This window comes from Cyprinodon tularosa, unplaced genomic scaffold (assembly GCF_016077235.1).
Source record: "Cyprinodon tularosa strain WSP-4 unplaced genomic scaffold, ASM1607723v1 ctg390, whole genome shotgun sequence".
In the NCBI taxonomy this organism is placed as follows: Eukaryota; Metazoa; Chordata; class Actinopteri; order Cyprinodontiformes; family Cyprinodontidae; genus Cyprinodon; species Cyprinodon tularosa.
In genome coordinates this window covers 401,444-427,355 of record NW_024039108.1, presented here as the reverse complement: position 1 = coordinate 427,355, position 25,912 = coordinate 401,444, and the positions used below count along the sequence as shown (strand labels likewise).

Here is a 25,912-nt window from a genome sequence, read left to right as displayed (position 1 = left end):
GCGGTCATACAAAAAAACAAGCACCAAACAGGAAATACAAATAGTGTAGAGTGAATGTAGATTTGACCAATCAGAGGCCTCTGCAGCACCTACAATTTTGGAGAGGAGCAGCAGATTTAATTCATAATCTTACATCCACTAACTCAATAGTTTCCTGTTTTGACATGAAACATTTTAATGCAGTCAGTATTTAATACAGCTGGTATATGAATTACTACATGTAATGTACTACTTTTTCAATTTTATGTATATTTGTATTTGGAAAGTGGCTGAGTTCAAGTCCCACGCCCACAGACTGCCACTCTAGGCCTCTGAGCAAGACCCTTAACCCCACACTGCTCCCCATGCGCCTCATGATGGCAGCCAACCGCTCCCCAATGGGATGGGGGAAATGCAGAGGTAAATTTCTTCAATGTGAGATCAATAAAGTTCAATTCAATTTAATTAGACAAAAATAATCTTATATAAAGGTCCTGTATATAAAAAAGAAAACTCAAGTTTCTGAGTAAAATGGCCCCCTATCAGTTAAAATCATTCTATCGATAAGATCAATCAACTTTAGATCCCTTCAATAACCGATAACTAGTCTACCTAGTATGGTTGTTTCTGTTTCTTTGATAGGTAAAATATGTGTTTAAGGATGTAAAGCTAAGCTGTTAATTTTTTCCACCAGTTCTCCGTTTTTTCATGTCTAACAGCAACTAATTGCGTTTTCTTAATTTGGTGCTTTTTTACCTTTTAGTCTAGAACCAAACCTATTGACTCCAACCTGCCTGGACGCATTAAAGTGAATCGTAGTGTGACGTCTCTGAGCATCACTGGCGTGTTTTTGTGAATATGGTGCAGTAATGAAGCATGTCTGTGGAAGCCGGAGCGCCTGAATGCTGGCCTTGTTCTTTTCTCTGCTCTTTCATGCAGAACTAAATGTTACGAGGAAGGTTCCCTATCGATTCATGTCGCAGATAATTGAAGCCAGAATGGACCCTTCAGGACAAAACTCTAGAAGTTAAACACACAGAGGAACAGTAAGATGGAAAACAATTACCAAGCCAGACAGATCCTTTACTCTGCAGCTGCTTGCTGGATCATTTGCTCACTCGGCTGTTGTTATCTCTTTTTTGTCTTTTGCAAGCTCAGTTATTAAGTATTTTTTGGCCAAACTGCTTAATAATTACAGAACAATCACTACTGTTTAATCAGATCAGTTTTTTTGTGTGTGAAATGATGCAAACTTAATGCTCAAATCCAAAACATTTGCTCTTCACTGAAACATTTGATGCTTTAGAATAAAAGGTTCTGATAATTGGTGCTCTTTCAGTTGAACAGATCAACCAATAAGTTCAGTGGTTCCAACGGAAGAGGATTGGGGCCACTGAAAAAAAGAAAAAAAAAATTAACAGATTTTTAAATGTTATGTCAGTATAATATGAGAAAAAAGTCAGAATTCTGACTTCAATCTTAGAATTTTTGGATCTTAACCCTGTAATGCCAAATGTCTCATATTAGATACATACGGTTTCTGAAATGTTTTTTTGTCTGACACCTTTTGCACAATTTAATGGTAAAAACTTTGCTCAAAATCCTATTGTTCACAATCAGATATACCTGATAACAGAGGGCAGAAGACTACACAAAAAATAATCTTGACTTATCGCAGAGTAATAAATTATTAATATCAAAAATTTATTTCTGTTTTTTCTTTTTACATATTTTGTCAAAAGGCCAAATAAGGACTTCAAACCCCAAAAAAAGTTATTTTCTGTTTTGTTTTATTCTTGGATCGGGCTTTAAAGGGTTAATCTTAAAGGGCACCATGAAGGAAGAAATGTGGGAGCACTCAGCTTCACTGACAAAGTCAGAATTCTGAGAAAAAAGTTTGAATTCTGAGATTAAAGTCAGAATTCTGACGGCTAACAAACATGTTATCATCAAGCCCTATCTGTCAGTCAGAATTCTGACTTTTGTCTCATATTATATTGTAATAAAATGCAAAAACCAGTTACCAGTTACCTTTTTTTCAGTGGCCGTAATCCTTTTCCACAGGTTCCTTTTGTTTGTTTTTTCCATTTTTTGTGAAATATGGTCATTTCATGTAGTACAAATTAAAGCGCAAGTGTTGTTTTTGAATGAGAGCATAAGGTGACAGAACCGCAGACAATAAAAGCTTAAGAGGGTAGGAGCGTTACTGCGTTTTCTTTTTGCTCTGAACAGTTGGGTTAATATCAAAGCTAAAATCCCCACAGCAGAACATCTTATCTCATTGAGCTATGGAGTTAATTTTGTTCCATTATTGTTGCAAATAAAGAACAAATTTTGTTCAGTCAAAAAGAAAAGCAATCCTGATTTGAAATAAATATGATCAAAAAGGTTTTTAGAGTGTGCTATTTTCACATATTTTTATTTTGAGCTCATTAAAAAAATCAGTTTTATGTAGGTTTGTTTTTCAAATTTTATTTGTTCTGTTTTATTTTGTCACTTTTTTCATACATCAGATATACAAAAAAGGTATAAAAAAAATCCATTGGACTTTGTTTCGCTTCTCATCCAGGACCTTTTTCAATAAAAATGGCAGCAATAGGTTTGAGTCAGAGGCTTTATACAGTAGCCCAACAAAGCTTTGTTTTTGTTTAGAAATCTTTTTTAAAAAATATAAAAAAAAAAGAAAAAAAAAATATAAAAAAAAAAAAAGAAATTTTTTTTGAAAAATTGCAAATTGAACCAAACAAATTATGGTTTTCTAAACAAAAACAAGGCTTTGTTTTTGGTCCACTCTATAATTCATTTATTATTTCTTACATTTTGAACTGAAAAAGCTTCCTGGATGGGAAGTAAAACGTCTTTAAACTTGAAACAAAATCCAGTGGAATGTTTTACATATACGGTATATGTAAAAATGTGACCTGGATGACTTAGAATCTTCAACAGCAGTTTTTTTTTCAGTTTCAGTTTTTTTTTTTTAGTTTAAGAGTTTTACAAATTCAATTCTTTTCAAATAACATTCCCAGATCACATTCTCTTTGCTTCTGGAGGCGGGCTTTCCTCTGGAGTGGGGAGTGAGGACCCATTTCTATTGGTCAGAGCACGCGTTTGTTTTGGGTAGGAAGAGAAGAGGAAGTGATCTGTGAAACACAGTTTGAAAAGAACGCTCCTCGTAGAACATTAGCTGAAAAAAGAAATATGAAAAAAATATATATATATATAAAATCAGAGAAAACAGCCAAATTAATTTTAGACTTAGACCTAGCTTTATTTATCCCTTGGGATTAATCCTTCAGGGAAATTCTGGTTCTAGTAGCTTATATAAAGTACAAAGAGTTAAGAGTTTTTTTTTTTTTTTGATTTTCAGAATAAAATGGTAACATTACGAGAAAAAGGTTATAATATTACAAGAATAAAGTCATAACATTACAAGAAAAAAGTTGTGATATTACTAGAATAAAGTTGTAATAATATGAGAATTAAGTCATAATTCAAGAACCCGTTTAAAAAAGAAATCTTGGAGCTCCGACCAGCAGATGTCGGCCGACCAGCTCCACCAATCAGCAACCTGAGTCCACTTTGACCTGCTGAACCAATTTGATGCTGGTGCTAAACGATTTCTTTATTGGTCAAACCAGAGCCAAAGTATAACTTCACATAATGCTCGATATTCCTCATTTTAGGGAAGAAAGTGCCTCTTGTAAGAGTTGTCATAAAATACGACTTGTTTTTCATAATTTTAGGACTGTATTCTCTTAAAAGTACGACTTTATTCTCAAAATAAAAGAAAAAAAATCTCTAGCCTGTTCCTAATACTCCGTCGTAATATATTGCAAAAAAGCAGAAAAAAGAAAAAAGTTGTAATGTCCTGGTACCTTTTTTTCATGTTGGGATTGGATTTTTTATTTCATTTTATATCAAAATGTCTTTTTAATAAATTCCCTCCATAATAACCCTCCAGGTAAAGTAAGGCCTGCCTCTGTAACTACGATAAAGTTGCCAGGTTACTGTTTCTCTGCTGCTCACACTTTCAACAACGTTGATTTTCTTTCATCGGACAGTTTCAACTTTGGTAGAAAAGTAAAATTAAAATTACGAGATGTTTCTGGATCAAATAGATCCCGACGAAAGATCCAGAAACCTTCTTAGACGTATAGAAAGAATCAACGGCTGTTTTTAGCATTAGGAGTTTTGTTTTTCAATCTGACACATCTCTGCTGTCGCTCTAAGAATCTCTGTTTTCCAGGCTTATTGAAGCGGTAATAAAAGCTTTTAGTTTCTGTGCCTTAGGGCGGCGTGAGTGCGAGGAGGGGTAGATGGCGTATGCTTGTAAACGGCTAAATGAAATGATTTAAAGATCCGGGCCTGCTGGCTGACAGCAGATTTAATGTGAGCTAACTAAGAGAAACCCGACTGCATCTTTGATTTTCTCTTTCCGTCCAAACTTTCAGACGGGAAAACATTTATCTTTGATATAAAATTAGCTTCAATCAAAACAAAACAAAAAAAAATTATAAATTGGAAGATCTTTTTTTTAAGCGCTGCATAAGCTCACCAATGTTATTCGAGGACGCTGGCCACCTGAGGACCTGATCTTTACTTGTCCTCGCTTTAATGCAGACCTCAGGAAGTCGTCTAAATGAGCCGTAAACAGACTCCCTACAAAGGGGCGGCCTGGGGTAGCCGACCTCCGGTTAGAGGCTCCGTTAGCCCTGTCGCTTCACGTTTGCACCGGCTGACATGAAAACCTCTAATGGTTTCCATCTGTGCCTCAAGCAATGGAAGAAAGAAGGAGGGTCTTCATCGCTGAGGATGTTTCATTGGGGGTCTGAGTTCGTGCTGATGGATGGAGGCCGGGCGTTTATTAAAATGTAAAAACCAGCGGTGATACAAAGTTAATTTGATGAATAAAACGGAGTGCAGACGAAAAATAGCGTTGAATGTAAATATGGCCAACATCCTCTTTACTAATTAATAGTGAAATATTCAGTAATACCTCAGAGACATTAGACCCATTTAAACTGACTGTACTACTAATCCAATCATAATGTAATTATTATGCTGTTTCGCACTTGTCTCATTGATCACAAGTAATCATGCTAATTTTACTGGGAATAATAATCGCAGTTTAATTACTGAAATCTGTTTACATCACCAGAAAAAAAATGTTTTATACTTTGTGCAGTTTGTGAGAAAACATATATATTGTCACTACTGTCTGACTATATATATATATATTAGGGATGCACGATATTGGGATTTTGGCCGATATCCGATATGCCGATATTTTAAAACTCATGTAGCCGATAACCGATATCGATACCGATGTTAAAGCTGGACAAAAATAAGTAGTCATTGAAAATAGCAGTTTTGTTATCCATTTCTGACACTTTGAAAAATAATATACTCAAATATATTTTCATATGCTGATATCAAATTGATTTTTAAAAACGCGGTATCGATCTATTTTACTTTCAAAATCTCGTGAAATTTCATCGTTCTGTTACAAACTCTTGTGATATTTTGCAAATTCCTGTGAGATTTTGTTAGTAAAATAGATCGATACCGCGTCAATATATCAACATATAAAAATATGGCAGCATTTCATGACTTTTCGGGGGATTTCGTAGCATAACGATGACATATAGCAATATTTCATTAGTAAAAGAGATTGATACGGTGTTTTTAAATGGCAATATATCAGCATATGAAGATATTGTGATATTTTAATGTATCAATATTTTTTCCCTCGTCTTTAGAAGTTTTTAAGTCTAAAAAAGAAGTTTTTGAGGAAGAAGAAGAAGTAGTATTTTTATTTTTTTTTTAAGACTTTAGAAACTCAGAAGCTGATCAAATATCAGGTTAAATATCGGTGGGGTGGCCGATGTCCGATATTCAGTTTTAAGGCCGATACCGATAGGGGGCCGATTATATCGTGCATCCCTAATATATATATATATATATATATATATATATATATATATATATATATATATATATATATATATATATATATACTCAGATGCAGCAGTGTACGAGCTACTGTTATTTCTCACACAATTTATACAAGCAGGGGACCGCAAGTTTCAGTTTTCCCAAAGATTTTTGTTATTATAGCTTATATATCAAGGCTGATTGAACTATATTATATATTTATTTATAGTTTAATCAGCCCTGATACATTACATCAATGAAAGATCAGCATCAGTTCTCCTGCCTGCACTTTGACCCAGCACTCATACGTGAAGTTAAAAAACGAAAGTGTAAAAATATTAAAGCAGTTTCGTGGAACTGTGGTTTTTAAGATGTGATTTCTAAACTGTATGCAGGAAGATGTTTGGTTCCTCCCACAGCTCAGCGTTTCACAAATGGGTTCCTTGTTTGAACAAACAGGGCAGAGTTCTGAACCTAGGATTAAACTAACTCTGTAAAAGTGTTAACTGAAAGGTAAACTCTAATCCTTATCCTAAATATAATAAGTCCAAAAAGACAGAGAAGAGCTGTTACGTTCGTTAAGCTCGTTAGGCTCGTTGGGCTCGTTAAGCTCGTTAGGATTTGCTAAAAGGGGCTTTGTTAATAAAATGAATCTCATCTAAAAGTCAGCCCTTTTAAAGTCTCGGTTTCCCATTTATTTGTTGACAATAATTACCTCTTAGTGGGGAAAAATTGACATTTTGGTAAAGGCCTTCATTGGATCAACTGAAGCTTGTGAATTTTCACATCTGGGCCCCATTCCCAGCAGTGTCCTTGGCTCTGTAAGTATTCAGTCAGATGTTCTGTATGAAAATAATCCATCTGTCTGGTGCTGCTGGCCTCTTTTAGCGATAACCAAGGATAAACTGATCCAAGGGTGTTTTAATATCCGCCGACAGCCTTATGGATGCTGGAGTGATTTTCATGTAATAAAGGAACCAAGGAGACAAACTTAAACTGTGACCAGAGGATGAACTCTGTCTGCGGTTTGAACGCGAGCAGAACCATTTGGAAGGTAGCCGGCTGCACAGACAGCACTCCAAGTAAACAAGCACACGTTCAAACAGAGATTTAGCTCTTCACTGACTCCTTCACAGCTGCAGACTATTACATGCAAATCAAGCTGCACTTCTCTCCCACATTGTAGCAACAAAGCACCTATAGCAGCAGCTAATGTGTGTGAATATCTTAGCAGAACATCTCATATATTCAGGCAGCGTTTCCCATTAGACTGACACATTTTAGGAGTCAGTAAATGGAGCTCCTGGAGTAGATGGAAACCTGAGCGGCTCGCTGTGGTAGGAGCCATTAAAAGCTAAACAGGAAAGTTTGTCCAAAGATTTCTCTGCTAAATCAACCAAAGATTAATGGGAATCAGGAAATAGGGCTGCAGCTGTCAGTTATTTTAATTCAATTCAATTTATTTATACACCACCAATTCACAACACATGTCATCTTAAGGCACTTTATAATTCAACCAGATCATCCAATCAGATTGATTCAAAGTTTTCTATCTAAGGAAAACCAGTTGATTGCATCGACTCATTGACTCAAATGCAATCCCTCACAGTAAGCATGCTTGTAACGACAGTGGAGAGGAAAAACTCCCGTTTAACAAGAAGAAACCTCCAGCAGAACCAGGCTCAGAGTGAGCGGCCATCTGCCGAGGCCGACTGGGGTTCAAGGAGACAGAAGCAGAGATACAAAAAGCAGCTGGAAAAGTCCAGGAAACACACAGCCAGGCAGACGAGCTCCGAGCCATAGTAACACATTATCTGTTAATTATTTCTAATTTATGGATACTAAAATAATCAATACTATAGTTGATTATTTCAATATCCATTTATCTATCATTTATGTTCGTATTAATGTATCCATCCATCCATTTTCCTTCATGCTTATCCCAGCTGCTGGTGCCTATCTCCAGCTGTCTCAGGGTGAGAGGTGGGGTCCACCCTGGACAGGTCACCTGTCACACACTCACACCTAAGGAGAATTTAAAGAAGCCAATTGTCATGATTGGGTTTAAGGACTTAGCCCACATGCAGAACACAACAGAGTCTGAAGGAAAGTTTAACAAGGTTTATTGAAAGATGCACAATGATATAATACTGGATCTGGTTCTGGTACTGGTCCGGGACTGGTCTCAGAGTTTCTGGAGAGATGAGAGTTTGGTTAGCCTCGCTGATGATGGATTGATAGAGAGAAGAATCAAGATGTACCTTGAGGAGATTGTAACAGAGCCGTGAGGTGAGATACCGTAGGTCCAGAGTCAATGATGTGGCAGAGAGTTTAAGCAGCAGCAGCGTCTAGTTCCGAGCTAGAAGGGTTTCTGGCTTGGGTTTGTTCCTTGCTCTATCCAAGAGCTGAAGAAGGAATCCAAACTGAGATCTTCAGGTTTGGCTTTCATGAGCAGGCAGGCAGGTTTCTAGGTGGAGCTCATCCAGAGCTTCAGGGTTTCCTGTGAGCACAAAAGACAAAGGCGATTAGAAGACTAGTTCCTCTCTATAGTCTACTAGTAAAGTTCAGACGTTCTGAGGCTCAGGTTCGCTAACCAAACTAGGTCAACACTCTGGCGTCGAAGGAAGGTCTGACTGCTGCTTATATAGGAAGGTCTCCTAATGGGCTGATGAGCTTCAGGTGTGCTGGAGGCTCCAGCCCAGGAGACCCACAGCGTTCTCTGCTGGAGAAAGGTGGTACATCTCCAGATCCCAACAGTAACCTCACTCCCTAACAGAAAACATAAAACAGAAGAGGATCCTCGGCGCCCTCTGGTGGGCAAAGCCTCACGATCCCAACACCAATTGACCTAACACTCATGTTTTTGGACTGGGGGAGGAAGCCAGAATACTCGGAGAGAACCCACGCTTGATCAGGGAGAACATGCAAACTCTATGCAGAAAGAGCCCGGGCCGGGAATCTAACCCGGAACCTTCTTGCTGCAAGGCAGCAGTGCTACCCAATGCAACACTGAGCAGCCCTCTTATATCTAAAATAGATATTATGCAGTTAGTCAATGAAAACAATTAAATGTTTTGAATTTAGAGAACGCATGTTTCCCACAGGTCTTTAAAATCCTTGAAAGTGTTTGCATAAAAAAAATAAAATCAGTTTCAGGGCTTGGAAGTTTTTAAATAAGACACCCATCCTTGAAACCAGTCTCTTTTCCAGGCCGGCAGTTTGAGCGTTCAGTCTTCTGATGCTTTCTTATAATATCTGAACTTTATTGATCCTCATCGTTACATATATGTTGTCAGCTCATTCGTCATTGGTCACAATGCAGGACAGGGCCCTGGAACAAGTTTACCGTAAGTTTTGTATCAAACGTTCCGTTGTTCTTCATTTTCCATTAGCTTTTTACTGACTATGTTTTTAGGGACAAGGTAATTTGGGACAAAGTCCGTACCTTTTCCCCTTAATGTTGGACAGGTACTTCTATTTCTAGATGCGGAACGATTCCGTTTTTCACAGGGCGGTTGGCAGACCTACCCTCATCCCATTGTTCGATCCAAGTGTTGCTCACGGAGAAGATAGCAGGAGACAACTGAGCAATATGGGGGACGAACGGAGTCATTTAAATGCTGAGGCTGCTTTTTGGGGCAACTTTGCATAGCAATGCTCCTCTGAAAATTTTTTTTTTTTTTGCAGAAATATAGGGTGGAAAAATCTGCGATAATGAATATAAAGCACACTGCAAATACACATCTAATTCAATGCAGATAACGGCCAAATAGTTAAAAAAATAATTTCACGCTAAAAAAAATCGCCACGCCAGGAGGGGTAAAGGCAATCAGGTCAGCTGGAACACACATGAGGTGTCTCTTTTTTTTCAGTGAGTGGGCAACCCTAGCTGTCATGTTCAGGGTTGCTCTCATTAGGCGCGGTTTCCATTCGTGATCTCGGTTATTACATAATTAGTGGAGAGGAAGCGCTTTAGACACGTCTATCTCACTGCAACATCTTCATTTTCCCCTTCTTATCGTCACACGTGTTCACACATACAGTAAACACGTATGCAGGAGCGTATGTGCGATTGTGTTAGGATCAGACGCACGCAGAGACGAGGCCACAGCTCCGAGCATCTTCATGGTGCGTTGCCCTCATCATCGTCATTTTAGAACTGCAGGTATTGAATATTGATGGATTGCTCATTATCCTCTTTGCATGTTTACAGCTCTTTTCTAATGAGATCACTTTGATTTCTTTTCATTTCTAATAAGATTTCCGGACAGCAAGGTGGGCCTCTGAAGCCTCATTATCTCAGTATTGATTAATTTATAGTTGCCATTTTCATATCTCTAAGTAGAAATTGGTTTTATTAGTCTTCAGTCGCTGCTGGAGGTGGTTTCCGTAACAGAAAGAAGACATGTTGTTTTCATTTCCAACCATTGGTACATGAGTGTTGCCCTGAAGAGGGTTAATCAAAGTTGCATCAGGATTTTCCTGCTCTACAGGTCGCAAACATGCCAGTTTGAAACCGATATTTGGTGATTTTCAAGGAGAGGAGAGGGTGTTGAGTTGCATTTTCAACCAGTTTGAAAGATTAAAAACTATTAACCAGACTCAATGGCTCAGTAACTAAAATCCTGAAGTGAGATGAATTCAATTCAATTCAGTTTATTTCTATAGCGCCAATTCACAACACATGTCATCTCAGGGCACTTTACAGTTCACCAGATCATCCAGTCAAATTGATACAAAGTTTTCTATCTAAGGAAAACCAGCTGATTGCATCGACTCATTGACTCGAAGGCAATCCCTCACACTAAGCATGCTTGTAGCGACAGTGGAGAGGAAAAACTCCCTTTTAACAGGAAGAAACCTCCAGCAGAACCAGGCTCAATGTGAGCGGCCATCTGCTGAGGCCGACTGGTGTTCAAGGGGACAGAAGCAGGGATACAAAAAGCAACTCTGTGTTTCCCATCCAGGAAACACACAGCCAGGTAGATGAGCTCTGTCACAGTCAGAGAAACCGGCCTACACTGGAAAAGCAAGCAGATCTCCTGCATCTATAAACAAAGGTGTTGATGGCAGCAGCACAGCTGATATTTCTCTCCAGGATGGAGTCACAGCCAAACAGGAACAGACCAGATGAAGCTACTATGAAAAAAAGCAGAGAGAGCAGAACGTTAGAGATTGAACTAACAGATTCTTCAGAGTGAGAGAACAGATAGAAAGAAGCAGAATGATTAAAAAAAGGGGTCCCTATGTCCTCCAGCAGTCTAAGCCTATAGCAGCTTAACTATAGAGATAGCTCAGGATAATCTGAGCCACTCCAACTATTAGCTTTATCAAAAGACATTAGACATCCGGCGCTATTTCAGCTAAAAATGGCAACAGATTATGAGTTTATACAAGTTAGTAATATTATACAAGAAGCTTGAGAAAACATAGTTTGTTCTTTACTAGTTAAAAAAAATTGTGGCTTCTCAGAGGACCATGACTCCCAGTTACAGGTTAAAATTAACGTTTTCGTACTGTACAGACAGAATCAGACTACAGAGCTTCTACATATCTTGAAATTTGGTTTCTGGCATCATTATATTAGTAAAGAGGTTCATAAATCTTTTTAAACAGAGTACAGAGAGAAGCAGAGAGAGCTGCAGATTTAAAGGGGAAACAGATTTACTGGGATATGCAACATGCAATAAAATATTTCACCAAGTTTACCAGAAAGTTTACAAGAAAATAATGTTATGCTATATTTAAAATGCAGCATATCCATACTTTTCTGGATGGATGGAATTGAAATTGTACTTCAAGGGATTCATTATATATCGATTTTGGCATCAGAATCGGCTGATATTCGTTTTTTTTTTATATATACATTCTTGTTTTTGGGCCCTATATCTGTAATGCACTAAAAGGCATCTCTCTAACATCTATAAACATAAATATCAGTGTATTATGGTTCTCTTGTGTTCTCAACAATAGGAAAGCATTCAATAAATATATGTTTGAGCTCATTTTTGAAAAATGCAAAAATTAATGAAAGCGTTCGGGTGGAGTTACTGCAGCTCCATCAACCTCGACCCGAGTGTCCCCACCAACCAAGTTACACCCTTGCTAAACACTATTCTCTAAAAACCTAAAAATTGGTTAAGTGAAGTTATTGTTAAATAACTTAGTTTAACAAATATTAATATGTTCTGACAGCCTCTCTAGATGACAGTGGAGGACCTCGTCTATTGAGCCAATCCAACAATCCCCTTCAACGACCCCCCCTTTTAGAGACATAGACAGGTATGGCGCATTGCAGGCTAACATAAGAAGCCAAACGACCCCCATTCCTAAGGGGTGGACCCCTTCGTCCGTTTCTATTTGCATGTTTTCTAAACAAAAACAAGGTTTTGATGCGCTAATCTATAAAAACCTCAAACTCAACGCTATTCCTGACATTTTGAATTGAAAAAGCATCATGGATGAGAAGCGAAACATCTTCAAAGTTGGAAACAATTTCCACTGGATTTTTCTTTTTTTTTTGGAACATTCTGACAGCAGCAGCCATAGACTCTAAAATGATTTATATTAACTTTGGAATTTGAGCTAAGCAAAATGGAAAAGTTGCTTTAAATGCAAATTAAAAACTCCTTCATTTAGATCAGCATTTGACCGAATCTAAATATTATGAGTTAAATTTAAGGAGCAACTTTATTTGCTTTCATTATTGATAATTTAATGGTCTTTAATTATCTCATGATGTATTTCCTCTGTGTGTTTTGCTTTCAGGTACGGCACTATTAAATGTTGCATTACTGAATTGTGTCCCAGAAATAAACTTGCCTTGTCTAGTAATACTGCTGCTATGGTTTCTGTTACTGTAAGGTGTGTCCTTACCGCGTCCTTCTAATATTAGCAGGGCAGATCTATAGATCTGTAGATGGGCTGGTTAGATCAGCAGTTTGTAGAGCTGCTGCTGCTTTTCCTCTCCTAATATTCTAGATGATGTGTTTCCATAAAAACAAAAAACAGCTATGACCTTTTAGATAACAAAGTTTACTTAAATAACTTAATGTTGGAAGCATGTTTTCAGCTTCTCCACTAGAACATGAATCACACTCTTTGTGGTGTTCAGAAAATATGAGTTACAAAAAAATCAAAATAAGAAAACAAAGAAGGCATTAAGAGATATCCTTCAGTAAACCGACGGTATTCTCCCATTTCAGATGCTTCAAAACAAATTAAAACGGTTGTGTGTCAAAGCATATGTCTAATTAGTGTGTTTATGCGCGTGGATGTGGTGCCCGGGGCTAACGGAGAAAGCTAATGTAGTGGAAAATGCGTCGTAGCTGGGGCATGAAATAATGATGAGACACTGTGACTTAATCATGTTGACACGAAAAGTTTTTCTCTTCATCTTCCTTTCGTTTTCCCCTCTGCCATCGCTCTGATAGACTGACAGAGTCTGTCTCGTTCTGGCAGCGGTGAACCCTGCTGACAACTTGATTTCTATTATACTGTTATTAACACTCAGACTGCTGCCAAAGGCTCTATTTTCTCAAACAGCAAATTAATAACTAATTCATTAAGGGAAATATCACATTATAGAACTGTAATTAGATATGAGGTTTAAACAAAAAATAATGTTATTTAAATTTTTTTGAAGCGACACCGATTAGGGAGTCGTTTTTAATTATTTTTTTCTATGTTTTTTTTTTTTTTGCTAAAAGAAACATTATATGTGAAGCTATGAGAGTTTTATTTGTTGGCACCTAAATCCAAGTTATATTGTTGCTTCTTGGGTAAATAAAAATAAGAAGATAAAGCTGTAGTTTTAAAGCTGCATCCTAATTGATGAGCAATAAATGTTGATTAGTAGGTTTCTCTTTTATGGAGTGAATTTTGTTCCATTGTTTTTAAAACCCAAAAAAAAAAAAAACCCAAACTCAACATGAGACTAAAAAAGGGTCTTGCTTAAAAAAAAGGCTATGAGAGGAACTTAAACTTTGTATTTTTTTTAAATGTTAATTTTGCAAATTTATTTTCAATTTTTTTTTTCCCCAGATTATATTTTATAACATGCATTTTTATAAAAATTGCTTTTTCAGGATCCATTCCCTTAAAATCGGATGGGTTTTCTTCTATAGTGAGGAGCAAAGATTAATTTCTTAGCCTGCAACAAAGTTTTATTGGTCAAGAGTGTATTGGACTCAAGGTGAAGAGAATAGAATAATAAAAAAATATTCTATTTTTTTAAATCAGAGAAAACAGCAAAATTACTCTTAAAACCTTACCTTAACCTTTAAAAAAGAATTTTAAGTTTATTTTCTGAATTGCTTTTTTTTTTCAAATTTCCATTTACACATTTGCTTTTACTGCAAACATATTTAGAGAAAAGCTCACCCTATATAGTTATTTCTGCTTTCTTTGTTCAGAGATGCATCTAAACATGAGGTATGGTGGCCCCCTGAGGACATAGACTAACAAACAGTTGCATTGGCATATTGTCCAAACCATTGATCTCACTTTCCAGATGGAGGATTCTTCTTTTCGCTGTTACCCTTTCCTTGAAATTTTAACAATCATGCTCATCCTGTTGGAGTAGATGTTTACTCAGAAACTGATGTTTTTAAATCCTTAACAGTGATTTTTCATCTCTTATTTCAGGTGGCTGTACATTTGAGGAGTCTTATAGCAGCTGTGGATACAGCGTGTCTTTAGGAACCAATGGATTTACTTGGGAACAGGTCAACTCCTGGGAAAAACCCACCATGGACCCCGCCCTGCCGACTGGTAGGCCTCCGAACATTACTTCTCACTGTTTTCTTGGGAAATACTCTGAATTGTTTCCAAGTCCAGGAAGCAACTGATTTATTTCTTAGGAATCCATTAATGAGATTCAGATCACTGCTTTTATCTACATTTATGAGTCCTTTTGGATAAAAGTGTGTATCTAATATATAAACATAAACAAATGCATTAATAAATACACCTGCAGGATTCTCTTGAATATTTGCCTAACTTTTTATTTGCATTAAAACATTGTTTCAAGGATTCTGTGAGACAATTATACAGGTGCTGGTCATAAAATTAGAATATCATGAAAAAGTAGATTGATTTCAGTAATTCCATTTAAAAAGTGAAACTTGTATATTATATTCATACATTACATACAAACTCATATATTTCAGATGTTTATTTTGTTTAATTTTGATGATTACAAATGACAACAAATGAAAATCTCAAATTCATCATATCAGAAAATTAGAATATTACTGAAGACCAATGAAAACAAAGGATTTATAGAAATGTTGGCCAACTGAAAAGTATGAACATGAAAAGTATGAGCATGTACAGCACTCAGTATTTAGTTGGGCCTCCTTTGGCCTGTATTACTGCAGCAATGCGGCGTGGCATGGAGTCGATCAGTCTGTGGCACTGCTCAGGTGTTATGATAGCCCAGGTTGCTCTAATAGTGGCTTTTAGCTCTTCTGAATTGTTGGGTCTGGTGTATTGCATCTTCTTCTTCACAATACCCCATAGATTTTCTATGGGGTTAAGGTCAGGAGAGTTTGCTGGCCAATTAAGAACAGGGATACCATGGTCCTTCAACCAGGCACTGGTAGCTTTGGCACTGTGTGCAGGTGCCAAGTCCTGTTGGAAAATGAAATCTGCATCTCCAAAAAGTTGGTCAGCTGCAGGAAGCATGAAGTGCTCTAAAACTTCCTGGTATGTGGCTGCGTTGACCCTGGACCTCAGAAAACACAATGGACCAACACCAGCAGATGACATGGCACCCCAAACCATCACTGACTGTGGAAACTTTACACTGGACTTCAAGCAACGTGGATGAAGTGCCTCTCTTCTTTTCCTCCAGACTCTGGGACCTTGATTTCCAAAGGAAATGCAAAATTTACTTTCATCAGAGAACATGACTTTGGACCACTCACCAGCAGTCCAGTCCTGTTTCTCTTTAGCCCAGGCAAGACGCTTCTGACGCTGTCTGTGGTTCAAGAGTGGCTTGACACAAGGAATGCGACAGCAGAAACCCATGTCTTTCATACGTCTGTGTGTGGTGGTTCTTGAAGCACTCACTCCAGCTGCAGTCCACTCTTTGTGAATCTCCCCCACATTTTTGAATGGGTTTTGTTTCACAATCCTCTCCAGGGTGCGGTTATCTCTCTTGCTTGTACACTTTTTTCGACCACATCTTTTCCTTCCCTTCGCCTCTCTATTAATGTGCTTGGACACTGAGCTCTGTGAACAGCCAGCCTCTTTAGCGATGACCTTTTGTGTCTTGCCCTCCTTGTGCAAGGTGTCGATGGTCGTCTTTTGGACAACTGTCAAGTCAGCAGTCTTCCTCATGATTGTGTAGCCTATAGAACTAGACTGAAAGACCATTTAAAGGCTTTTGCAGGTGGTTTGAGTTAATTAGCTGATTAGAGTGTGGCACCAGGGGCCATCAATTTTGAACCTTTTCACAATATTCTAATTTTCTGATATGATGAATTTGAGATTTTCATTTGTTGTCTTTTGTAATCATCAAAATTAAACAAAATAAACATCTGAAATATATGAGTTTGTATGTAATGTATGAATATAATATACAAGTTTCACTTTTTAAATGGAATTACTGAAATCAATCTACTTTTTCATGATATTCTAATTTTATGACCAGCACCTGTATAGTACAACTGGGAAAGTACTTTCCTTCAAGACTGACAATGATTGTTTTCTACTTTCGGCTACTTTAGATCACCAATTATATGTCAAATAATAGCAAATATAGGAAATAATATGTTGAGACTCTAAAAGAGATTCGATCCTGAAGAAAAGGGTGCAATACAGTTTGTCCGAGTGGAGTTGCCATATGATGACGTCATCAGACCTGGTAGCTACAGCGGAACAATGAGCTCCTTCAGCCTTTGAAAGATTATTTCCAAAGGCTGATTAAACACTATTTAGATTATTTGTTACAGTTGTTATTCATTTATTTGACAAATAGGAATACTGTGTTGGAACCTGCTGTTTTTTTCTTAATCCCCCCCCCTTCCCTCTGTCTATCTCTGCCCCCCTATCCCAGAATTAGCAGACTCAGTAATTTGACCCCAGCTGGTTTCTTCTTCTCCATTTGTCATAGCGTTCAGACAGCCTGTCTATCCGTCTCCTTTTCTCTTCCAGATCTGCTCTTTTGCCCTCTAAATCTCGCCTACAGTCCCACTCTATAACACGTGTTCTACCTCACACAGTCTTTTTCACACTTTCTTCATTTCTTGTTCATCTCCCTGCTTTGCAGCTCTTTCCCCATTTGATTGACGTGACTGTTTTTCAGATACGGTCTGTTTAAAATTCAGAGTAAGGTGGATTATTTAGAATGTTATTTTTTCACCCAGCCCTGCATAGATATGCCAAAATAAAATATGTTAAGATCCCACACATCATAAATGGTAAAAATACTTAATTTCCCTTTCAAAGTATAAAAGTATTTTTGAATTGAATTGAATGAAAAACTGTCGGATTTTGGCTTACAAATACAATATTTCTTCAGGCTTCCCATCTTTGGATCCTTCTGTTACAGCTTAATGTTGATTATTTAATCCTCAGGCAAGAGTCAGGTCAGGACATGCGTTCAGACTGGACCCAAAGTCTGAGGTGGCCCAAATGATCTGGAGCAGCTACACAAAGACAAGGCTTCTACAGAGCGGAAGCTTGAAGACTTTAGTTGCTCAAACACAATGCTTTCACATCAGCCATCAGGGTGAAACTCATTGAACTGGTGCAAACAACAGACTTTAACCAGATATCTGGAGACATTAAAACCTGGATCACAAAGTTAATAAGATGCAACAGAGGGAGCTGCAGTGACCAAGGATGGTTCTGGCTTTTATACAAATTGCTTTACAACATTTAAACTTATAATCTAAATGATCCATCTTTCAATTTAATCCAACTTCATCCATCAGGGTCTTAGTGGGGCTGGTTTCTAGCAGTTTATACAATAGTAGCCATTCAAAATGTCCCCACTTTCCTTGGCTGGTCCCCTACAATTCCTTTTTAAACATCAACTTTTCTACTAAAATATTCTTTCTGTCATGATTTGTGGACATTAAGATCTAAAGAGAAGTGCCATCTCCTGGTCAGACCCTGCTATTTAGTGAAAGGGTGGAATCAGAGTAAAAAAATATGCAAGAGGATTTCACTCCAGTGGCTGGAAGTTGGAGGGGATTTTGCTGGGAAGTAGGCTGCCATTCGGCTGGCGTTTGACTGGGAACGGCCATTTTGAATGGCTGCTACTGTAGATGGAAGGCAGGGAACAACCTGGGCAGGTCGCCTTTCAGGCACAGGGCAATACAGAGAAGCACAATCATACACACACTCACACCTAAGGACAATTTAGAGACACAGATGAAAAAATCTGAGGAAAACCCTTCCTGAATAATTGCTGAATATAAGACGAGTTCCTCTAGAGCTGTTGGACATTTTTAATTTCAATTCAATTCAGTTTATTTCTATAGCACCAATTCACAACACATGTCATCTCAAGACACTTAGTTCACCAGATCATCCAGTCAGAGTGATTCAAAGTTTTCTATATAAGGAAAACCAGTGTATTGCATCGACTCACGAGCGATTTTAAATGGGATTCGTCCGAAGGTTTGGAATTGTAATCGAGCCCACTATTACTTTAACTGGTTCCTGTCCCCCCTCTATGATTCAACACAACAACATTTATTTATGTTTTAGTCTGATGAACCAAAAGATGGACACAAAAAAACTTCTGCTTTCAGGTAAACTAAATAAATGTATGGATTTCAGGAAATGTTTTTAAGGAATACATAATAATTAATTATTCCACTTTTGATCACTTCCAGGCTGAGCCTATGCTGTCTGCGTACAAACTAACAATCCAAAGGGAAATTAAAATCCTGCGTCCTTCAGGCAGAATGTCCTCCATGCTGGTGTCAGAGGGGCTTCTTTCAAAGCTTTATTTCTAGACCATAATCTCTCTGATATCATCTGATTCATTTGCTGCTTGATGCCTGAACATATCCAAAGCTGGATCTCTGTTGTGATTGTCTCTCCATCCTAAATGATCTGTTAGTCATATCAATTATAGCCCTCATCCATCATCATCGTCATCATCTTTCCGTCTAATTTTCCTCCCATCAGTGTCTGCACTTTGTCAGTGGTGCTGCTGCCGTTTTCAACCCCGTCTCCCGCTGTAGATCTGATCCGATCGAACTTGGCTGTTACAGCGCTCCGTCTCGCTCTCAGTGATGCAGGCCTCTTGTCAGTTATCTGTCTCATCTACGGGCCGTGGGTGGCGGTTGTCAAGCGCGATAGCCATTACAGTCTGTGAGTGATCAACTGCCCGCTGCTCTGACAGCCAAAGATCTGATAAGGCTGGACAGGAGAAAATCATCTCCCAGCTTCTTCTCTCTGAGTGCTGGTCATTTGTTTTTCTTGCTGTTGGCTCTGCTGACGCTCAATTGAGCTGTGGATGCCTTTATTATCACATCAGATCCATTTCTGACCAAAATGATAAAACTGCAAACCTTCTACGTAATGCCTTGGGCTTCCTAATGTAGGTAAATCCACAACGCTCATACACACCCTGCAAGGAAAAAGGACTCGGAATGAGTTCTCCTAGAATGAATAAACATGAATTTTAAGGACTTTGTATAGAAAATACCAGGTTATAACTTCTTTATACATTTCAAAAAGTCCAGGCTGTGGAAATGGGGCTGTGTCAACAATGGGTGGTGAGGTTGCTTGAGGACCCAGATGCAGGGACCAATGAAGCAGGGATGAGTTCTGAGAGGTTTAATTGCAGACCAAATAGCAGCAGAGGCAGAAATCCAACTTAAAATATAAAACAAACCAAAATCTTGGAGACATCAGGGGAAAAAACGAATCTGAGGAACCGAGGAGAGACGAGCGGAGTAGATTATACAGCAACAAGAAGGAACCAGCACTGAGAGACTGCAGAGGTGGAGAATTTAAGGAGAACCAAACAAAAGGATGGACTAACGAGCAGAATGGGGAGCAGGTGTGGGTGGAACTGGCAAGAGGAAATCCAAGGGGAAAGAAAACAATCACAAGGGGGCAACAGAGAGTAACTAAAGTATGCTTGAAGATCAAAGAAAATAAAAACAAAACAACTGATAACTGAAAACTGAAAACTCAGAGTCACAACAAATAAGAACCATAACAGGCTGACCCATCTATCATGGGTTCGGAGTCACTTCCTGATCTTTCTTGGTACTGAAAGGTTCATTTTACTTTCTGCTCTATACTGGATGTTAGCATGTGAAAAAAGTACTCAGCTATACAGTCCAGTTAAATAAACGGAAATAGCTGGATTTCACTCAGTTAACGCTGTACTTTACATTTCAAAGTAAAAAGAGAACAAGGCAATCAAAACAGCCCTCACAGTATGCCGTTCAGCCCTGTTCAGATCTAGACAGTGGCTGAATTCGAATTCTGGGGCTGAGTCCTCTGAAGGCCACATTCGTAGGCAGATTACATCATAGTGGCGCCAAGGTCTGTTTACATTGCAAGACTCCTCGTTATGCGGCCGACAAATGGTGTATCCTAGCCTTGGGTATCCCATGATTCATTGCTAGTACCAGCAAGCTGGCTTCTCTGTGCTCAGAGGAAAACAGTACTTGGCACAAAACAATGGTGAATTTTGGAAGTGCAGATTGATATAATCCAAGTATGTGAATAGTTCTGTCTCACATGAATGAAAATAGTTTTTAAATGGTTATTGAGTTCAGAGATGTGGCGGGCAAAGTTTGTTTAATTTGGTTGATCTCAAAAACAAAGAAGCCAAATGACTGCCCCTTCCTTAGGAGCGGACCCGTTCGTCCGGTACAATTTGCATGTTTTCTAAGCCAAAAAAAGGCTTTGTTTTTGGTCCACTGTATAAATCCTTGAATTCAACGCCATTTCTGTCATTTTGAATTGAAAAAGCTTCCTGGATAGGAAGCGACACACTTTCAAACTTGCACACAAAGTCTAGTGGATTGTTTTTTTTTACTTTTTTGGAATGACTATGACCTGGATGACTGATAATTGTCAACAGGTTTGGTTGATATTTAAGGACAGATTCTAATATATGTGCAGTGTTGGGGACTATAAATCTGGTAAGGTACTGCCGTTGAAGCTCCGTGAAAACGTTATTATCACCCAGAACAGCAGTGAGAAGTTCAGTATTCATTCTTTTCCTGCTTTGTGTGTCAACTGCCACGGGTCCTAAGCGACAGAACGTACGTGCAGTAAAAGCCATGGAAGGCTGGACCTGTTTGAATCCAAAACTCTTCTGGTCTCCTTATTTTCACGGCCCTTGAAGGATCCAGTCCTAATAAACCATATCCTTGGAAAATGAAGCCATTAAAATTGAGCACTCCCTTTGTTCGTCTCACTTTCTTACAATAGAGGAAAAGCTATCAAAGTTGTCAGAGTTAAAACAATTGCAGATGCTTTGGTTAAATATGAACATGTTATGAATAAACCTTGAGAAACAACGTGTCTTGGTGTGGGAACAGTATTTATTGTCCCAAACATTCCTCTCACTCAGACACTTTGTGGCCTTGCAGGTGAAACAGACTGAGAAATAAACATTTTAAAGTTCTCATAAATCAACATATATATGATGGTTCTGCCCTTTTGGGTCTTATTTTTTAGGATTTTTTAGTTTTCAGTTATTCTGTTTTGTTGATCTTCGGTTTATTTTCTAGTGTATTCAGTCTTTAGTTACTCTCTGTTGCCCCCTTGTGGTTGTTTCCTTTCCCCTTGGCTTCCTTCTAGTTAGTTCCACTCAAACCTGCTCCATATTCAGCTCATTAGCCCATCCTTTGTTAGGTTCCCCTTAGATACTCCACCTCTGCAGTCCCTGTTCCCCCACATGAGTTTTCGCTGATTTCTTTGTTTTTTTGGTTCTTTGTATTTTTTTATTTTTGCATCATTGGATGTTGCCCTATTATATATATAATTCAATAAGAACTCATCTCTGCGTTTGGGTCCTTCACCCCTATTGCTGACAATATATGAAATTGGAAATGAATAGGAATCTAAATTTTCCTACCACAATGTGTATATATTCCCATGAGGAATAAAACAGACCTGTTCCCTTCATCGCTTTAGCTCAATGATATTTTCATCAGGTAACCGTGTTCCTCCCTCCTTAATGTCGTTATAAGAGCATAACCCACACTTGACAGCGTCTATCTCTGATGAGATGGGATTGGCACTTCAGCTCTCCTAATCTCTCACACCAGCTCTCTGTAACTCTATTTAGATGCAGTTGTCATAAAGTCCATAGCTGTGACAGCTAATAGATCTTGAAGCAAACCCTGATTAGATTGAATCTGTACTTTAGCTTCTTTCATCATCTCTGTATTGACAAGGGAACGTTATCATCTTACCTCTGATGACTAATAGAAAGGATTTGACTGGGATGCCCAATCACCTTCAGAGAGATTACATTTCTGAAAGTTTGATAATTACATTTCAATATACAAACATTAAATTAAAATGTGCAGAACAAATGTCAGGAACTTTAGTGTAACGGAAAGGCTATGGGAGTGGAGAAGGTCCAACAGGGAACCGGCGAACTGAGATGAGATGGGCTCAGCTAGAGATGTCATGTTTGTAAAAGTTAAGCTTCAGAGTTAATGGATAGTAAATAAACAATGAAATGTGGAACACTAGATGTCAAAATGACCTTTTAATGGTGATTGGGCTCTAGACACATTTGCTATCAACAACAATTGTTTAAGATTTCAAGAGGACTTCACCATTGAAATTCACCAGAGCTATAGTGAAACTGACAATGCCCACATGCATGGCAGCTGGATGTTGAAACACATTGGGTAAACATGGAAAAAAACAAAAGTTATTTCACCTTTCCGAATCATGATCCTCCACGGACGGGTTCGTCGTTGGATCGGCAACTTTAAGAGGGAAGATTTGTCATCGAACTTCTGGCCAGAGAAAAAACACGTAATATGTAGCCAACATTTGGAAGAAGAATGTTTTCAAGATGACTTGGATAATAGCGCGTTGTGACAAACACCAGATACAGCACTGGGACTTGATCAACAGCCGATACCGCACCGTGACGTCACAAACCAGTAGGTGGCAGTAGTGTTCTTTGACAAACATGGATGCCTCCAGTAAAGCACATTCACATGAAAATTACTCTTAAATAAAAACACTGATCATTTATTGAACAGAATGTAATAATTTCATACTTTAGATGTGTGAACTCTGAATATGACCAAACTTTTCTTTTAAAGCATCCGAGGTATCTAGGGAAATATCTGCTGCTAAATAAGGAGTGTCAGATATCATTTTTGATAGACTGACTGTTTCTGTATGTTTCTGAAGTTCTGTATAATTTGGCTAAATAAAGGCTTCACTGCATCCAGTATTGTTTATTTCTATCTATATATTATTATAACACTTTTAAAGGGGGAAATACGATGTTCTATTGGACGATTGTTCCTTAATTTACCAAATGAACTGGAACTACTTACTTTATAGGTCTGTATACTTGGTACATTTTTTGAAAGTGAACTATCAATGTGAGCTAGTTCATTTTCATCTGGGTGAACAGAACTTTGAGCTTGTTCTTTTCAATTATGAATATGATTGTCAAAGCCAGATGCAAAGCAAATCATTCTCGTCATTCTCCTGAGTTGTTGGAGTCCTCGTGTTTGGCCGGCCATCTTAAAAGAAAAGCCGTCACTGATCAGAAGGGAGGATTGTGGCTTCAACTACCAAAGATTTACACTTCAGCCCTGGGATTCATTCCAAAGAGGGTTACAAAAGCACACTCACCATGATTCGAATTTCCAGACACAAAGCCCCTAGAGGGACAACAGACTCCAAGAACCCAGGAGGACGATGGGTGGGTCTTTGATTTGCATCTGACTAGGAATGTGCCTAGGGAGATGGACCTCTATGTCCCTTAATAAATCAGAACTAAAACTACAGATTGGTCTGCTGGAGCTGAAACAAAAAGACAAAGACTTCTGGAGGGGCAAGGAAACGATTTCGGGAAAACTGAAGGGAAGTCCTACATGTTGCCTCTGATTTAGGCCTTTTTTGGGTCTGTAAATCCTTCTAACTGGTCCTAAAATCAGGTATACAGTTTTGCAAGGCTTTGCAAGTCTTTATTACAAAGAATAAAGTACCTCCCTTTATTAGAGCATGACCAGTAAACAAGTACAATGTAGAAAAACAAAAGAGAGGATACAAATGACTTTAGAGAGCAGTGCAGATAGAACAAATGTGTTTATTCAAAGTTTCTTCAAATAAGAAAAGGTAAGGCAAAGTCAGCAAAGAATGGTAAAAGCAAACAGAGCTGTTAAATATCCAGAGAAATAAGAGACTAACTGAGACATAGAACCTGCAGTTTCCCTTAACAACAACACTGGGACTTAATGTCGATTTGAAAAAGGCTGTTTGAGAGAAACGGCTGAAAAGACAATGCTTTCCAAAGCAGACGTCAAAGTTTCATGCAGCGTCTCACAGATCAATATCATGTATCGCTCCATTATGTGATATTTTTACCTCTAGCAGGCAGACAGAGAGAAAAACCTCACAGAAGACACAGCCTTCATCTATTATTGATTTATCTTGTCAGTAAGTGCTTGAAGGCGGCAAATAGTGATGCAAAACAATGAAGTCTGTGAATTTCTGCAGAACCCAAAGTGTTGCTTAAACAGCCAAGAACAGCTTGGCTGATTTATAATTCAGCTGCTGTCTTGTTGGTGTCTTTAGATACTGACGCTCTCTTTTGTCGCTGTTACTCACAGTTCTTGCTGTAGCACAAAAGTGGCCCTAAAAACTGAAAAATGAATGCCATGCTTGGAGATGTTTTCACTTTGTGTTCAAGTTAGACTGAAATGTGTTGCAAGTGTGATACAGCACCTGTTTTCATTATGAAAGAGGCAACAGATACACAGATATGTATATGATGGAGGTAGTTTTTTCCCCACAATTACTATTTCATTCTGGCTTCATCTTTGTTAAAGAGGGAGGACAAGATGGCTTCTGGTTTTGTTTAGTATAGTTTAAGTACTAGTATAGGATTAAAACTTCATATGAGCTCGTACTGGAATATTATGAGCAGGGAAAACTGAGGAATGGGTTAATTTAAAGGTCCTCTATCATTTAAAAATCAACTTATTTCATCTTTTAACAGTTATACATTTATAAATGAAGAAATTAAGTTTCTGCATCTAACCCATCCCCTTTGGGGAGCAGTGGGCTGCCATTGTGCAGTGAAAGGGGAGCAATTGGGGGTTATAGGAAAAGCTCGATCAGCAAGGAATAATCAATGGATCATTATTTATACCTAAAATGAATATGTTCATGGTGATTTAATGAATTTAGCTTTAATCAGTAAAAAGATAAAAATTATAATTTTTGTTTTGATCTCTGGGTCTGGGAGCAGCCAATTTTTGCCCAAATATAGTTAAACCACACTGAGCCTAGCGCCATTCTCCCCGCTTTACAAGCAAAATCAGTGGGAACTACTAGACACATCTGCAATCAACAACAATTATTGAAGATTTCCAGAGGACTTCACCATTGAAATTCACCAGAGCTATAGTGAAACCGACTATGCCCATGTGCATGGCAGCTGGATGCTGGAATACATCGGGAAAAAGTGAAAAAAAAAAAAGAGTTATTTCACCTTTCTGATTCCCGATCCTCCACGGACGGGTTGGTCGTTGGATTGCAACCTTGAAGAGGGAGGATTTGCCATCGAACTTCTGGCCACAGAAAAAAGCCGTAATATGTAGCCAACATTTGGAATAAGAATGTTCAAGATGACTTGGATAATAGCGCGTTGTGACAAACACCAGATACAGCACTGGGACTTGATCAACAGCCGATACCGCACCGTGACGTCACAAACCAGTAGGTGGCAGTAGTGTTCTTTGACAAACATGGATGCCACCAGTAAAGCACATTCAAATGAAAATTACTCCTAATTAAAAAC

The 25,912-nt window shown here is 38.3% G+C and overlaps 1 protein-coding gene across 15 annotated transcripts in view; it reads left to right on the top strand.

Moving 5' to 3' along the window:
- ptprt (protein tyrosine phosphatase receptor type T) overlaps nucleotides 1-25,912 on the top strand; it is a 471,678-nt gene that overhangs the window by 55,439 nt on the left and 390,327 nt on the right. For all 15 annotated transcript variants that reach the window (XM_038297556.1, XM_038297553.1, XM_038297554.1 and 12 more), the window contains exon 2: nucleotides 14,560-14,685. In XM_038297556.1, coding sequence (XP_038153484.1) covers nucleotides 14,560-14,685 — 126 coding nt within the window. The remainder of the gene's footprint in view (nucleotides 1-14,559; nucleotides 14,686-25,912) is intronic.